Raw genomic sequence first — 15,292 nt, 5'->3', positions numbered from 1 at the left:
GTATAGTGATATTGGTATAGTGATATTGGTATAGTGCTGTTGATAGAGAGCTCGAAATCGTGATTAGGATACAGATAGTAAGATATCGAGGAAAATTGATTAGTTGTCAAGATGGTGCTTATCAACGGAGTCAAGTATGCGTGTGAACGATGCATTAGAGGCCATAGGGTGACCACATGCACCCACACCGATCAACCCTTGACCATGATCAAGCCCAAGGGTCGTCCTGCTTCCCAGTGTCAGCATTGTCGAGAACAACGGAAACATAAACATAGTCATGTTACTTGTACGTGTGGGAAGAAGGGGAAATCTCCAGGAATGCATCTTGCGTCTTGTCTCTGTCATAAAAACAGCCATTGTACCTGCTCTTCCAATCTGTCGAAGAAGATTGCCGCTGCCGCCGATAAGTCGAAAAAGAAATCGTTGACTAAAATTAATCAAGTTAATGGAACTTCTTCTTCCTCGACTTCGATCAACTCAATCAATTATAATAACTCGGAGCTTATAAATAACGGCGCAGTTAAAGATGACGCTTTTGCTAATATTGGTTCAAATTACGTTATTGAAGATGTAGTGGTTCCTTTTGAAGCGGGTAATGGGTTATTTGATTTGTTTTCTCCAAGTGTTCCTGAAAGCTCCAACTCAAACTTAAACTTGAACTTAAATAGCGTGGGGGTATCGCCTTCAAGCTCAAATAATCATCAATCAAATAATTTCAGTGATTCAAGTTTAAAAGATGATCCGATTAAAAATCACAACTTATCTCCGCCTCATTTATCTCATGATAAATCTAATCAACATTTCTACGATAATGATAACGAAGTTAATGACCCTATTTATAGAAATGCCAATAAAAACTCTCAAGAATTACCTCAACAACAACAACAGCAACAACAGCAACAGCAACAACAACAACAACAAGTTGATTCAGAAAAAATATTGGGCTCCGATTCTGAAGACGTGGATATGGTGGAAAATATGTTCCCTCTTTTCCCCTTGGTGGGTAGTTGCAGTTTTGATGATAGTAAATCCTTACCAATGCTGTCGATTCCAACCCCAAATAGTAACGACACTCAAAATACTCATCATCCTAAACCTTTGAAACCTCAACACCATGCCCACCCGCAATCCCAGCCAATCCATCATCCTCATCCTCCGCAACATACGGCAACTCATTCTTCAATACGGCCTAAGAGACCGGAAAGCGTTTTATCAACCGCTTCGAATTCTTCAAATATATCAAATAACATCGACTACGGTTCTCAAATCTTCAATAACTCCTTTAATCTTCCAAATCAATCAAACAGTTCAGCGTTCCCTCCCTTTGATTTAGCAGAAGAAAGTGATGAACAACAATTATCAATGCCTTCAAATGATTCGAAAAAAGATGATAATGAAGATTTCTTCAAAGAATTACAAAACCAAGTATATCATTCGGATAATCAAAAACAAAATAATAATCAATTCAATAATATCTCTAATTTAATTGATTTCAACTCGTATCTGAAATTAGATAGTTATGATGATATCTTGAAAAATATAAGAAAAGAAAATAGTGTTATTGAATCATCCCCCTCGGTTACAGCACATTCGTCTTCTTTACCTTCTAGACAACCACTGCAAAATGGCTACCAAAGGAAAAAGTTGAATCATAACGAAAGTTTCAATAATAATAATCAAGAAAAAATTTTAAGTCAACAATTTTCGCCTCTTCAAACTAGTGACTTGGATAAATTATCAAATCAGCATGATCAATCACTCCCAAATAACTACTTAAACTCTTTCTACACTCAAAATTTAACTGATTTACCAACTCCTCTCTTTAACGAGATGATGTCGCCAGTTAAATTCGAAGATAAAGAGGCTTGATAAATTTATTTTTATTTTATAGTCTTTATATATTTGTATAGGCTTTTTCTTTTGTTTATTATTACTATTATTACTATTATTTATTTTCTTCACTGTTGTTTTATTCTATTTATTTAGGTATTCATACTCTTATTTATTTGTCATTTTTTTACCTTTTTTTTTTCTTTTTTCTTTTTGATATTAGCATACTCCGGGCTCTTTTAATAGAATCGAACTTTATGCCCCAAGATTGGGTTCCCTTATATTATTAGCAACTAATTATGTAAATTTAAATTCTCGAGTCTATTTACATTGGAGCTCATGGAAAGCATATTCTCAGTCTTGTCATTATTCTTCTTTTCAGCTTCGAGGACCTTTTTAGATTTTGGTATGATTCCTTGGTTGGCCATGCTAGCACTTGTGCTTTCATCTTTTAGATAAAGTGATATTCTCTCATCGTTTATGTCTAATATTGATTTCGAATCGTGCTCCTGCAATGTACTTAATCTTACCAAATACTCTAATAATGACAATGACGTATTTTTAACCGTGTTTTCCTCATTTGTCTGCTGTTTTTCATCGTCTTCATCCTCATCTTCTTCATCGTCGTCATCAAATTCGTTACTCCCAACTTCTCCAAATGCAACCCATTCTTCCTTTTCTGTAGCCTCATCAACAATTTTGAAAATTAACACTGGGGAAGTACGGCTTTCCAAACGTAATAACTTACCACTGGCACTGAAAAATAACCTTTTAACCAGACTAATGTTATACGATTTTACCATCGGCATGACGTCATCTTCGTGGTATCTTCCATCATTGAAATCTTCAGTCACTTGAAATTTATATGCATAGCTTCGATCAGCATCAATAGTCCTTACAATTTGTCCCAGACATCTAGCAAAGTCTTCTTTCCATGAAATACTAAGCAAATCGTTCTCCTGTTGAGAATTTGATGGGTTTTCTTCGGTAATATACTTCAATCTACTAGGATTGTAGAAAATTGAATAAAATACAAGGTCGAACATAGGCCCAACCTTGGTCTCAATTTTGGCCTTATCGAAAGCTTCATTGGATTTTATCAAGTAGTTACTGGCCTGTAATAACCTTCCTGGTGATACATTATCCGGTAAATTACCTTCGAGACTCACCCCACAAGTAATAAGCGATAAGTTAATTAAGGGTATTGCTTCATTAATATTTTCTAGCAAATCCTTCATCATCCGTTCAACCTTTTGAATCGACTCTTTCTCATTTATATTACTTATGTTCTGCACTATATCGTTCATCACTTTATCAAATGAATCAATCTCCTCATTCAATGAATCAATCAACTCAATAGTTGACCCTAACGAGGTATTCCCCCTAGCGGCAACCAACTTCACCAAGTCAATGGATACCGACAAGATGCTAACCTTAGTCTGGATCTTATTCCTACCGTTTATTATCTTTCGTTTTTCATTCTCCGGAATCTTGTCAAGAAACTTCGTAACGGTCTTAATGGCAAACCCTGAAGCAAGAGAGATACCCGATCTTATTGCAAACGTAACCGCCTGGCTACTGGCTTTTGCTAGTATCTCGTCCATCCTGCAAATTACCCTCAATATCCTTAAGAAGCAGCCTGGTGAACAAAAAACCAGTGTTTTTCAGCGATGACTATCCCTTATCGTTTGTTGGAGATGCGCAAAAAAAACCATCAACACTTTCTGTTTACTTTTGTAATCTTGATTCAACGCGTCTGCTTACTACATCTTCTTTATCCTATACGATCAAGACTAGGAGACTCCATGGCTAGAAAGTTATTAAAAGAGTTCACCACACCGCTTGGGTCTGGGGCCGGTGTACCTAAAGATAAACGACCCCCACCTATCAAAGATGGAGCACATAGATTGGCCAAACCCTTTAGGGTTCCCTTTGCTGATAGATCTAATACCATAGGTGCTGGAAGTGTTGATTCAAAGAAAATTATAAGGGCGGCGAGAGCCAAAGTTGTGAATTATTCACTTATGGATGGATCCAATGAAAATGATGGTTTCGAAACCGCAGTCGATGCTGAAGGAAATGCTATTCGAGTGAAAAAGAAGGGAGCGTTATTACCGAGATCCGTATTCAACTCAGATTCGGTGGTGAATACTGAAAAGAAGTTTAAAAGAAGTTTCACGATTCCATTTTCAAGAGATAGCGAGAAGCGTGAAGAATTCGAAAATACATCAAGAGGGCCCCCGCCACCTCTAGGTACAAGACGGAAAATGATTTTGCCTCCTAGAGCGCTACATGATCCTACTAGTGAATTTGCAATTGTATTATATGACCCTACCGTGGACGTTATTCCAAAGATAGAAGAAGAGGTTAAAGAAGCAACCCCCAATCCCGAGAATGATGAAGTACAGGAGGAAGAACAGCCACCTACAAAGAGAAGAAAGACTCATAAATCACTAGCCGAAATGTTAGGGATTTGCAAAAACCCTGATGAAGTAGCTTCAAAGTATCCTGATGTACCAGTTGTAATTGATCCTAAACTAGCGAAAATTTTGAGACCTCATCAAGTCGCCGGAGTCAAATTTTTATATAGGTGTACTGCCGGTTTGATCGACGCTAGAGCTAAAGGGTGTATTATGGCAGATGAAATGGGGTTGGGGAAAACTTTGCAGTGTTTGGCTTTAATGTGGACTTTATTAAGACAAAGTCCTCGAGGTAGAAAAACCATTGAAAAATGTATTATTGTATGTCCATCTTCATTAGTAAGAAATTGGGCCAACGAAATAGTGAAATGGCTTGGAGAAGGAGTATTAACACCATTGGCAGTCGATGGGAAGTCTACTAAAAGTTCAGATTTGGGAAGCGCTCTACAGCAATGGTCTGTTGCATCGGGCCGTAATATTGTTAGACCGGTTCTTATTATTTCCTATGAAACATTGAGAAGAAACGTTGATAAATTGGCAGGAACAGAAGTTGGTTTGATGTTGGCTGATGAAGGACATCGTTTGAAAAATGGTGACTCTTTAACATTCACTGCACTTAATTCTTTAAGATGTGACCGAAGAGTAATTTTATCGGGTACACCAATTCAAAATGATTTATCAGAATATTTTTCATTATTAAATTTTGCAAATCCTGGTTATTTAGGAACTAGAAATGATTTCAGAAAAAATTTTGAAAATGCAATTTTAAGAGGTCGAGACGCTGATGCCACTGATAAAGAGAAAGAAAAAGGTGATTTAAAATTGAATGAATTATCACAATTAGTGTCAAAATTCATTATTAGAAGAACTAATGATATTCTATCAAAATATTTACCACTCAAATATGAATATGTTGTATTTGTTGGACTATCACCAATGCAAAAAAAGCTTTACGAACATTTTATAACGTCACCCGAAATCAAAAAATTATTGAAAGGTGTTGGTTCGCAGCCATTAAAAGCCATTGATATGTTGAAAAAACTTTGCAACCATCCTGACTTACTATCACTTCCAGAGGATTTGTTGGGTAGTGAAAATGTTTTACCCGAAGATTACGTTTCTTCTAATGAAGGCAGTGGACGTAATAGAGAAATACAAACATGGTTTAGTGGGAAATTTAGTGTTCTAGAGAGATTTTTACATCAAATAAAAACACAAACGGACGATAAAATCGTCTTGATTTCAAATTATACCAAAACACTTGATTTAATTGAAAAAATGTGTCGATACAAACGATACGGGGCATTAAGACTTGATGGTACAATGAATATCAATAAACGTCAAAAATTAGTTGATCGTTTCAACGATCCACAAGGTAATGAATTCATCTTTTTATTATCGTCAAAAGCCGGTGGCTGCGGGATTAATTTAATTGGTGCCAATCGTTTAGTATTGATCGATCCCGACTGGAACCCTGCTGCCGATCAACAAGCTTTAGCAAGAGTGTGGAGAGACGGTCAAAAGAAAGATTGTTTCATCTATCGATTCATTTCTACTGGTACAATTGAAGAAAAAATCTTTCAACGTCAATCAATGAAAATGTCCTTGTCTAGTTGCGTGGTTGATGAAAAGGAAGATGTGGAGAGAATCTTTAGTGGAGACAGTCTTAAAATGTTATTTGAATATCAACCGGATACTCAATGCAATACCCATGATACCTACAATTGTAAAAGATGTCGTTCTGACTCGGGTCAGTTTGTTAAAGCCCCAGCCATGCTATATGGGGACGCCACCACCTGGAATCATCTCGATCATAATTCACTCATCCGAAATGAAGATCGTTTACTTCAAAACGAATCTAACTTCGACGATATCTCCTTTGCTTTCCAATACGTTTCGCATGTTGAGGACTACTAACCTATCATCTCAACTAGCCTTCCCAAGCTCCCCCAAGATCCTCCAGTCTTTCTATTCGATATTCTACCGAGTTTGTCCCCTTGATTTTGACATTCAACAAAACTCCGAGACCTCCTTGGGCTTATCTGCCCCGCAATGAGAAATGTCGTTTGACTCCGTGAAGTATTTATGGAATTGTTCGATATTTTTTTTTTTTTTTTGCTTTGTTTAATGTCAGGGCAGTTCTCAGTTTGCAATCGGGCCAATAATGTGGGGGACTATATAAGCAATCTTTTGCACTGTAAAATTGATACACTAGACTGTTTTCAATACTATAGTTTATATAGACTATTTTCGATACTATAGTTTATAGGACTTTTTATAATACAAATAGAAGTAATACGAGCATGTCTACACCAGAGGAATTCCCCCGTAATCCGATTATAGTTGTTGGAGGAGGATTGGCCGGACTTTCAGCTGCACATCAAGTTTATCTTAGGGGAGGAAATGTTGTGTTGTTGGATAAACAAGGGTTTTTAAGTGGTAATAGTGGGAAGGCTACTTCTGGGATCAATGGTACTTTAACCAGGACTCAAGTTAACTTGTCAATTAAGGATTCCGTTGAGCAATTCTATCAGGATACTTTAGCCACGGCTAAAGATCGAGCCAACCCAGAATTGATTAAAGTATTGGTTTATAATAGTGCTGACGCTGTTCATTGGTTGCAAGAGGTATTTAAACTAGATTTGAGTATTGTATCAAGATTAGGAGGCCACTCCCAACCAAGAACGCACCGTGGTAAGGATGCCAAATTCCCAGGAATGGCAATTACGTATAAATTATTAGAGACTTTAGAAAATTTGTCTGAGAGTGAACCTGACAGAGTTAAGATATTGAAGAATACTCAGGTTATTGATTTGGTGAAAGCGGAAGGGGACGATTTTAAGGTTTTAGGGGTTAAATATAAGGACTTGAAAACGAAAACGAAACTGGAATTGAACGGACCAGTAATTATGGCCACTGGTGGTTATGCTGCTGATTTCACGAAGAATTCTCTTTTGAGGAAATACCGTCCGGATATTATTGATTTGCCATCCACCAATGGTAATCATGCCACTGGGGATGGACAAAAAATCATTATGAAGAATCAAGGGATTGGGATTGATATGGACAAAGTTCAAGTTCATCCAACGGGTTTAATTGATTTAAATGATGAGGATGTTATTTTGGGTAAAAAACAACCAAGGTTTTTGTTTTTAGGTGCTGAAGCTTTAAGAGGTGAAGGTGGAGTGATTTTAAATAAGCACGGAGATCGTTTTGTTGATGAGTTGGGTACTCGTGATTATGTTAGTGGTGAAATGGAAAAGCAGTTGAAAGCCGGTAATGGCCCACTTCGTCTTGTTTTGAATAGCCAAAGTGATGAAAAATTGGCTTTCCATATCAAGCATTATAAGCAAAGAAGCTTAATGAAGACGGTCACTGGAGATGAGTTAACCAAAGAAATGGGTATTGGCATTGATAAATTGAAGAAAACTTTTGAAACTTATAATAAAGCAGCTTCCGGTGAAATTCAAGATGAGTTTGGTAAAAAGTTTTTCCCAACTACTCCTTTCAAGATAGAAGCAAATGATAATTACCATGTTTCTTTCATTACCAGAGTTTTACACTTCACTATGGGTGGTATTAAGATCAACGATAAAGCCCAAGTTTTATATCAAGTTGATGAAGAGACTTTCAAACCTTTTGAAGGTTTGTATGCTTGTGGTGAAGTAGCCGGAGGTGTCCACGGTCATAATAGACTTGGGGGCTCCTCATTATTGGCTTGTGTTGTTTATGGCCGAGTGGCTGCTGACGGAGCATCTAGTTTCTTCTTCAATCACTTGGCCAATGCTGAGGCTGCAAAACCCGCCCCAATTGAATCAAATGATGGCAATACTGCGATCAATAGATTGAAACAAATCAGTTTCCATATCGACCCGGCTTTTCCTCAAAGAATCACCATTGACTGGACTGATAAAGAGGGTAATGGGGGAGAAGGAGCACCACCTTCGTCCTCAGCACCACCTTCGGCACCACCATCGGCACCACCATCAGCACCACCATCAGCACCACCTTCCTCATCATCAAGCTCTAAGAAAGATGACAAGTTCACGGCTTTCGAAATTCCATCAAAAGAATTCACTGCAGATGAAGTGGCCAAACATAACACTGCTAAAGACTGCTGGGTGATTGTTAAAAACGTAGTTTTAGACTTGACCCCATTTTTGAAAGATCACCCAGGTGGTGAAGATTCCATTATAAACTTTGCCGGTAAGGATGCTACTGAGAGTTTTGATATGTTACATGAAGATAATGTCATACCAAGATACGCTAAGAGCTGTGTAGTTGGAAGACTTAAAGGGGAGACCCCATATTTAGAAGTTAAATAAATTTACAATACTACTTTTTATCTTTTTTTTTCTTTTCAAAACTTCTGCTTTTTCGTTTCCATTTTTCAATATTTATTTATTCATAATAAACAGCTTTTATAAGATTTACTAAAGAAGTTTTGAATATAAGTAATAGTAGTTTTTAAATATTATAGCATAATCAAACAAATTAATTTATTTTTTTTTTTTCTTTCTTCTAGAAACGGTTGAAAGATAAGAAAAAAGTATAGAAATAAAAAAAAAATAAAAAAGAAAAAAAGGCTAATTTTTTATATAAAAAGCTAAAACGTATAAACAAAACAATGTATAGTGGAATCAAAAAAAAAAGAGAAAGACATATTTAAAAGCACAAGAGATACGATACAAATAATTTTCTAAAGTGATTAAGCTTAGAAACATTTGTGGTGAACGATGGAAGGTCCAGATTCGTCGTATTCTTGTTTTGAGATCCACATTTGTTGGAAAGTAGATAAGGAAGCCAAGATAGAACCACCAATCCAGACAGAGTATTTTCTTTCTGGAGGAGCGATAATTTTGACCTTCATTGAAGAAGGAGCCAAAGCGGTAATTTCTTTTTGCATACGTTCAGCAATACCTGGGAACATGGTAGTACCACCAGACATAACAATGTTACCGTATAATTCTTTACGGACATCAACATCACATTTCATGATGGAGTTATAAGTGGTTTGATCAATACCATGAGCTTCCAAACCCAAATCAGCAGGTCTGAATAAAGCTTCAGAGGCTCTAAATCTTTCATTACCAATGGTAATAACTTGACCATCTGGTAATTCATAAGATTTTTCAATAGCAGAAGATTGAGAAGAAGTTTGCATTTCTTGTTCGAAATCCAAAGCAACGTAACATAATTTTTCTTTGATATCACGGACAATTTCACGTTCAGCGGTAGTGGAGAAAGTGTAACCACGTTCAGATAAGATTTTCATCAAGTAATCGGTCAAATCTCTACCAGCCAAGTCAATTCTTAAGATACCGTGAGGTAAGGAGAAACCGGCATAAATTGGAACAACGTGAGTAACACCATCACCAGAATCTAAAACAATACCAGTGGTTCTACCAGAAGAGTATAAAGATAAAACAGCTTGAATAGAAACGTAGAAAGCTGGAACGTTAAAAGTTTCAAACATGATTTGAGTCATCTTTTCTCTGTTAGATTTTGGATTCATTGGAGCTTCAGTTAATAAGACTGGGTGTTCTTCTGGAGCAACTCTCAATTCATTGTAGAAAGTGTGGTGCCAGATTTTTTCCATATCGTCCCAATTGGTAACAATACCGTGTTCAATTGGGTATCTTAAGGTTAAAATACCTCTCTTAGATTGGGCTTCATCCCCAACATAAGAGTCTTTTTGACCCATACCAACCATGATACCTTGGTGTCTTGGTCTACCAACGATGGAAGGGAAAACGGCACGAGGAGCGTCATCACCGGCAAAACCGGCTTTACACATACCAGAACCGTTATCGATAACTAAAGCAGCAACTTCTTCTATAAAATGGGTTAGTATAGGTAACAAAAAAAAACAAAAAAAAAAAAAAACGATTGATCAATTGAACTTCGTCAACCAATAACGAAAACGGAAACGGAAACTAAACTCATAATAAAAACTCGACACAAAGTTTAGTGAGGGCAAAAAAGGTTCACCGACGAACCTGGAAAAAAAGTGGGCGCGCACTCAACACTGGAAAAGAACAAATTGGAAGAAAAAAGCCAACGAAGGTTTTATCAGTACAGCAAACAACCAGCACAGTCAATTGCAGATAGGACACCCGCTCGACACTGCTAGACGTCCGATAAGCCAACACTGGCCAATCCAACCTAGACCATGAGGGATGTCCTGTAGAATGTGTAGAATGTGTAGAATGTGACCTGTAGAATGTGACCTGTAGAATGTGACCTGTAGAATGTGACCTGTAAGATTTGACCAGTAACAACTGGCCCATCATCACCGACAGGATACGCTGTCCAATTCACCGTGTAATGACCCACCCAGAATTGACCCATCACTCTAGCAGAAGACTACCATTGAATTGATCAACCCAGCTGAATAGTCAAGGTTTGAATCAAAAGTTAACCGCCCAAAAATACCCGCCCAAAAACCCGCCAGAACTCAACCCGGCGAATCAATCAATCAATCGTGCTCAAGGTACATACCACCGTCCATTATGAAATAATAATTATATGAATATAAGAATTGAAATATATAGAAACAAAAGGAAAAGAAGAAGAAGAAGAGAAAGAAGAGAAAGAAAGAGTGAGATAATTAAATATTTGAAAAAAACACAACACCTAAAAAGTCAAAAAAAAAAAAGTCGAAAAAATCGAAAAAAAATGAAAATTTGAGATTAAGAAAACGCTAACAAAACAAAAAAAAAATGGTATTTTTAAATAAAAGGACACCAAAGCAAATCATATACTGTTTTTGATTTTGTGGTGATATTTTCACAATCACCTATTTAGGTATATTAAATGGCCGGTGCACTGTAGTATATACCAAAATGCCTGGGTATACCTGGAGGTTCATATACAGACATGTATATATCCATATGGATATGTATGTGAAAAGACATCTATACGACCATATGGGTGGTCGGAGTAGAAACCCCTTTACACGGTTTGCAGGTTAGGCGTAGGAAAAGTGCAGGTTGAGACCCACAAAAGATAGACAAAAAAAGATCACCAATAAAAAAAAGAGACCAAGTACTTACTTAACAGACTTATTTAAGCTATTAGGCCAATCAATTAGCAAGATGTCATCATCCGTTCCATACGATCCATATATTCCGAACCAAACCACTGGTGAACAGTCCAATTCCAGGACTGCTGCCATTCAAGCAGTATGTATTTGAGAAGGTGTATTTGGGGGGAGGCGTAAGGCAATACTAACCAGAATTTAGCAAATCGATGATACGGTGGGAGTTATGAGGGATAACATCAATAAGGTTGCCGAAAGGGGGGAGCGTTTGGACTCGATTGAAAATAAAACTGATAATTTAGCCATTAGCGCCCAAGGTTTTAGAAGAGGTGCTAATCGGGTAAGAAAAGATATGTGGTGGAAAGATATGAAGATGAGAATGTGTCTTATATTGGCAGTTATCATTATACTTATTGTTATTATAGTTCCTATTGCTGTTCATTTCTCTTAATTTTAGTCTAGTTTTTTTTTTAATCAAATTTTATTTAATTTCAATTGATGGTTGAAATGATTTGTATACGAATAAATATGTTATATGTATTCTACATATGTAGCTTATATAAATCTATTCATCTTTTAAGGAATCTTCATATTGTTCACTATCCATCAATTCTTTACTTGATTCAACTGTAGTTGGTTCTAATAATTTGATTTGGGCAATCCATCCGTTCCCCATTGGATCATCATTAATTAGTTGGGGTTTACTTTCCAAAATGTCATTAACCGCAATGATTTCTCCGTGAACTGGACTATAGATTTCACTTGCTGATTTAACACTTTCAACTGATCCAATGTTTTCTCCAATATCAACCGTGGTTCCAACTTCCGGTAATTCGATAAAGGTGGCATCTCCCAATGCTTCGGCGGCATAGGTGGTGATCCCAACAAACCCGGTGTCATCTTCATGAACAGCTAACCATTCATGTTCTTCGGTAAATTTAAGATATTTTGGTCCTTCATTCAAATATTTAAAGACGTGTGATTGGGTATTGATAGTGAAATTAGTAGAGTTATATCTAACACTTGGAATCATTGGTTTGAATTGACGGGCCAAGACACTTGGTCTCATCAAACTGGATCTAGTGATTGGTCTAATAATTGAAAGCATCGTTATTTAAAGAAGAAAAGTAGTTAAGTAATCCTATTCTAAGTCTTTTGAAAAAAGTGGATTGATAAACCAACGAAACTAAGGTGCGGGACAGTCACATGACTCGGGCTGACTCGGGCTGAAAGGAGACCCGGTTGGCTGACTCGGGATGCTAGTTTTTTTTTTCGACTCGTACCACTTCTAACCTTAATGCTCGACCCGGTAGCATTTTTGAAAGAAACTGCAAAATTTATAGAGAGTGCTGTGTTCTTCAGCCATACTTCCTTTGAAAAGATAAGGCTTCTTTAAATAGGAATGTTTTACCGGAGGGATTAAAAAAATACTTCAACTTTACGAAAACTTAGTTTGATATCCCCTTTTGCAGCCTATAAACTAATGGGCTTTGGTGGGCATCCTCCTACATTGAACCTCTGGTAGGGGGGTTTTCTTATGGAGTGCTTGCTTATAAAAGGCTGATTTTTCTTCAGAAACCATTTTTAACCAATCATCCAATGTCCTTTTTCTCATCAGTATGTTACCTTAACAGAAGAGCTGAGAATATTTACTAACGAGATGTAGCTACCATCGCTTTTCGATAGCCCCTCCATCAATTGGAAAGGCATCTTCACTACTGGTGTCTTGTTATACCATTTTGCCGATAGTTATATTAACTATCGACAATTCAAGGCGTTAAACAAGAAGTCACCTCCAGCTGCATTGAAGGCTCAAGTCGACCAAGATACTTTCATCAAATCTCAAAATTACGCCCGGGATAGATTGAAGTTGTCTTTCTTCAAAACCGTGTACCAAGCTGCTAAACAACTTTTGTATGTGGAATATGACCTTTTCCCTAAAATTTGGAATTTAAGTGAAATAATTTTGAAAAATATTGCACCTTTTCTACCAAAATCCTTTGTTGGTACGATTTTGCAAGCAGTCATATTTGAAAATATCCAATTTAGCTTAAATACCGTCATGTCTCTTCCCCTTGATCTCTATGCAAATTTTATCATTGAAGCAAAACATGGTTTCAATAAGTATACGCTCAAAAGCTTTTTGATTGATCAGTTGAAAATAATTGTTTTTTCAAGTATCATCCATTCTATTGTGGCGGCTGGTATTTCAAAAGTTATTGACTATTTTGGTCTGCAATTTGTATTTTATTCAAGTGTCTTTTTGCTCTTGTTTTTAATCTTCCTTTACACTGTAATCCCCGTTGTTATTATACCTTGGATTTACAAAATGACTTCGCTTGAAAATGGCGAATTGAGAAATGAATTGGAAGCACTTACTGCTAAAGTTAAATTCCCTTCCAGCAACTTATTCGTTATAGATGGCTCATCTAAATCATCTCATTCTAATGCTTTCTTTTCGGGATTACCATGGAGTAAACAGATTGTCTTATACGATACCTTGATTGAATCAGCAAGTACTGATGAAATCGTGGCAGTATTGGCTCATGAAATTGGCCATTGGAAATTGAATCATATCCTGCAGCTTCTTATTGGTGACTTTGTGCAATCGGTGGTTAACTTCTACTTATTTCTGTTCTTCTTGAATAACAAATCTTTTTACAACCAATTTGGTTTTGGAAATGTTCGTGCAGCTTGGGTCGCTTTCACAATTTATAATCTGCTTATCCAGCCAGTGGAATTACTCAATAATCTTGCCCTTAACCAATTAACAAGACGAAATGAGTATTTAGCTGATGAATACGCTAAAGAATTGGGTTATTCGGATGCTCTAGCTCGAGCACTCATAATATTAGACAAAGAAAATTTAACCTCTACTGATCCTGATTGGTTATATTCTTGCTATAAACTTTCCCATCCCAGCTTAACAGAAAGATTATCGGCAATCGGGTATGTTTCTGAAAAGAAGATTACCTAGTCGTCTATGTTTGGCTTATATGATTGTTTTAATATATGATTTATTATATGATTGTTTGGCTTATATGATTGTTTGGCTTATATGATTGTTTTAATATATGATNTGTTTGGCTTATATGATTGTTTTAATATATGATTTATTATATGATTGTTTGGCTTATATGATTGTTTGGCTTATATGATTGTTTTAATATATGATTTATTATATGATTGTTTTAATATATGATTTAATATATGATTGTTTTTGTGCTTATATGCTACAAGTTGCAAAAAATGAACGTTCCTCAACTTTCTTGTCATTTCTACTTCTTAAACCGTCTTCTCAAGCCATTTTCTGCTCAAGCCATTTCTTCTTAAGCCATCTTCTATATCTTGAGCCGTAACTGAGATCATAAAGACGCAGTATCCCTAGCATTAATTGCAACATCATTATTGCTAATTTATACTTCCACTTGCTAGTGCTTTGTAACCTCAAAAACGCTCACCAGTAAAACCTTTCGTTCATTAGCCGGAATTTAGTCAAGCAGCATTAATTGCTAGCGAATACCGTACCAACCGCCATATCCCTATACCCATTTGCTTAACCTTAATATCCTTCCATTGTAAAGCACTAATCGAACCATTTTAAAAAAATTGTGCTGACGTAATCGCTTATGTCATCAGCCACTAACTAACCGCTAATAGCTCTTCTCCATCCGTTTGACCTCCATTTGCAACTACCACCAGCAGCCAGTGGGTCCTCTGTGCCAGTCCAGTATCTTCTGGAAGATAGTAGATGTAGTAGAGTTGTTTGTTTAGAGTGCAACTGGATCTGTCACTAAAGTCATTTAGTTGCAACCCTGCATGGAAATAGCGAGAAAATTCTGGAATTTGGCAATTAGTATAAGGGGTTGCAATTTAGCAACTATTTTCATTGGTTCCTTCGATGGTATTCGATTAGCTTCTTTGTTTCCCCCCATACCCAGATGTAGTTAAAGTATATATATACCTGAAAATGTTTCACTTCATTTAGTTTTGCTTCTCT

At 36.6% G+C, this 15,292-nt stretch overlaps 8 protein-coding genes across 8 annotated transcripts; 5 read left to right on the top strand and 3 right to left on the bottom strand.

The window, feature by feature from the left end:
- CUP2 (Cup2p) lies at positions 1–1,870 on the top strand (the record flags this gene model as incomplete). Its single annotated transcript, XM_020220502.1, has 1 exon — positions 1–1,870. The coding sequence occupies exon 1, from the start codon at positions 112–114 to the stop codon at positions 1,867–1,869; it is 1,758 nt and encodes a 585-aa protein (XP_020078965.1). The 5' UTR covers positions 1–111.
- Positions 1,871–2,123: 253 nt separating this feature from the next.
- On the bottom strand, positions 2,124–3,434 carry HYPBUDRAFT_146282 (uncharacterized protein; the record flags this gene model as incomplete). The annotated part of the gene is made up of 1 exon (XM_020219953.1): positions 2,124–3,434. One exon carries the CDS (start codon positions 3,432–3,434, stop codon positions 2,124–2,126), a length of 1,311 nt encoding a protein of 436 aa, XP_020078964.1.
- Positions 3,435–3,635: 201 nt separating this feature from the next.
- RAD54 (DNA-dependent ATPase) lies at positions 3,636–6,167 on the top strand (the record flags this gene model as incomplete). The annotated part of the gene is made up of 1 exon (XM_020218305.1): positions 3,636–6,167. One exon carries the CDS (start codon positions 3,636–3,638, stop codon positions 6,165–6,167), a length of 2,532 nt encoding a protein of 843 aa, XP_020078963.1.
- A 386-nt stretch (positions 6,168–6,553) lies between these two features.
- OSM2 (fumarate reductase) lies at positions 6,554–8,575 on the top strand (the record flags this gene model as incomplete). The annotated part of the gene is made up of 1 exon (XM_020218107.1): positions 6,554–8,575. One exon carries the CDS (start codon positions 6,554–6,556, stop codon positions 8,573–8,575), a length of 2,022 nt encoding a protein of 673 aa, XP_020078962.1.
- A 389-nt stretch (positions 8,576–8,964) lies between these two features.
- ACT1 (actin) lies at positions 8,965–10,813 on the bottom strand (the record flags this gene model as incomplete). Its single annotated transcript, XM_020222452.1, has 2 exons — positions 10,752–10,813; positions 8,965–10,085 (listed from the first exon to the last, which is right to left on the bottom strand). Exons 1-2 carry the CDS (start codon positions 10,759–10,761, stop codon positions 8,965–8,967), a joined length of 1,131 nt encoding a protein of 376 aa, XP_020078961.1. The 5' UTR covers positions 10,762–10,813.
- A 146-nt stretch (positions 10,814–10,959) lies between these two features.
- On the top strand, positions 10,960–11,806 carry HYPBUDRAFT_132435 (SNAP receptor). Its single transcript, XM_020219480.1, has 2 exons — positions 10,960–11,434; positions 11,495–11,806. Exons 1-2 carry the CDS (start codon positions 11,348–11,350, stop codon positions 11,741–11,743), a joined length of 336 nt encoding a protein of 111 aa, XP_020078960.1. The 5' UTR covers positions 10,960–11,347; the 3' UTR covers positions 11,744–11,806.
- A 51-nt stretch (positions 11,807–11,857) lies between these two features.
- Positions 11,858–12,361, bottom strand: GCV3 (glycine decarboxylase subunit H; the record flags this gene model as incomplete). Its single annotated transcript, XM_020218249.1, has 1 exon — positions 11,858–12,361. The coding sequence occupies one exon, from the start codon at positions 12,359–12,361 to the stop codon at positions 11,858–11,860; it is 504 nt and encodes a 167-aa protein (XP_020078959.1).
- Positions 12,362–12,891: 530 nt separating this feature from the next.
- HYPBUDRAFT_9209 (M48 family metallopeptidase) lies at positions 12,892–14,348 on the top strand (the record flags this gene model as incomplete). Its single annotated transcript, XM_020223891.1, has 2 exons — positions 12,892–12,909; positions 12,959–14,348. The coding sequence occupies 2 exons, from the start codon at positions 12,892–12,894 to the stop codon at positions 14,267–14,269; spliced, it is 1,329 nt and encodes a 442-aa protein (XP_020078958.1). The 3' UTR covers positions 14,270–14,348.
- Between the last annotated feature and the right edge of the window lie 944 nt (positions 14,349–15,292).

The sequence above is a fragment of the Hyphopichia burtonii genome (genome assembly GCF_001661395.1).
Source record: "Hyphopichia burtonii NRRL Y-1933 unplaced genomic scaffold HYPBUscaffold_1, whole genome shotgun sequence".
Classification (NCBI taxonomy): Eukaryota; Fungi; Ascomycota; class Pichiomycetes; order Serinales; family Debaryomycetaceae; genus Hyphopichia; species Hyphopichia burtonii.
This window is presented reverse-complemented; position numbering and strand designations above follow the sequence as displayed.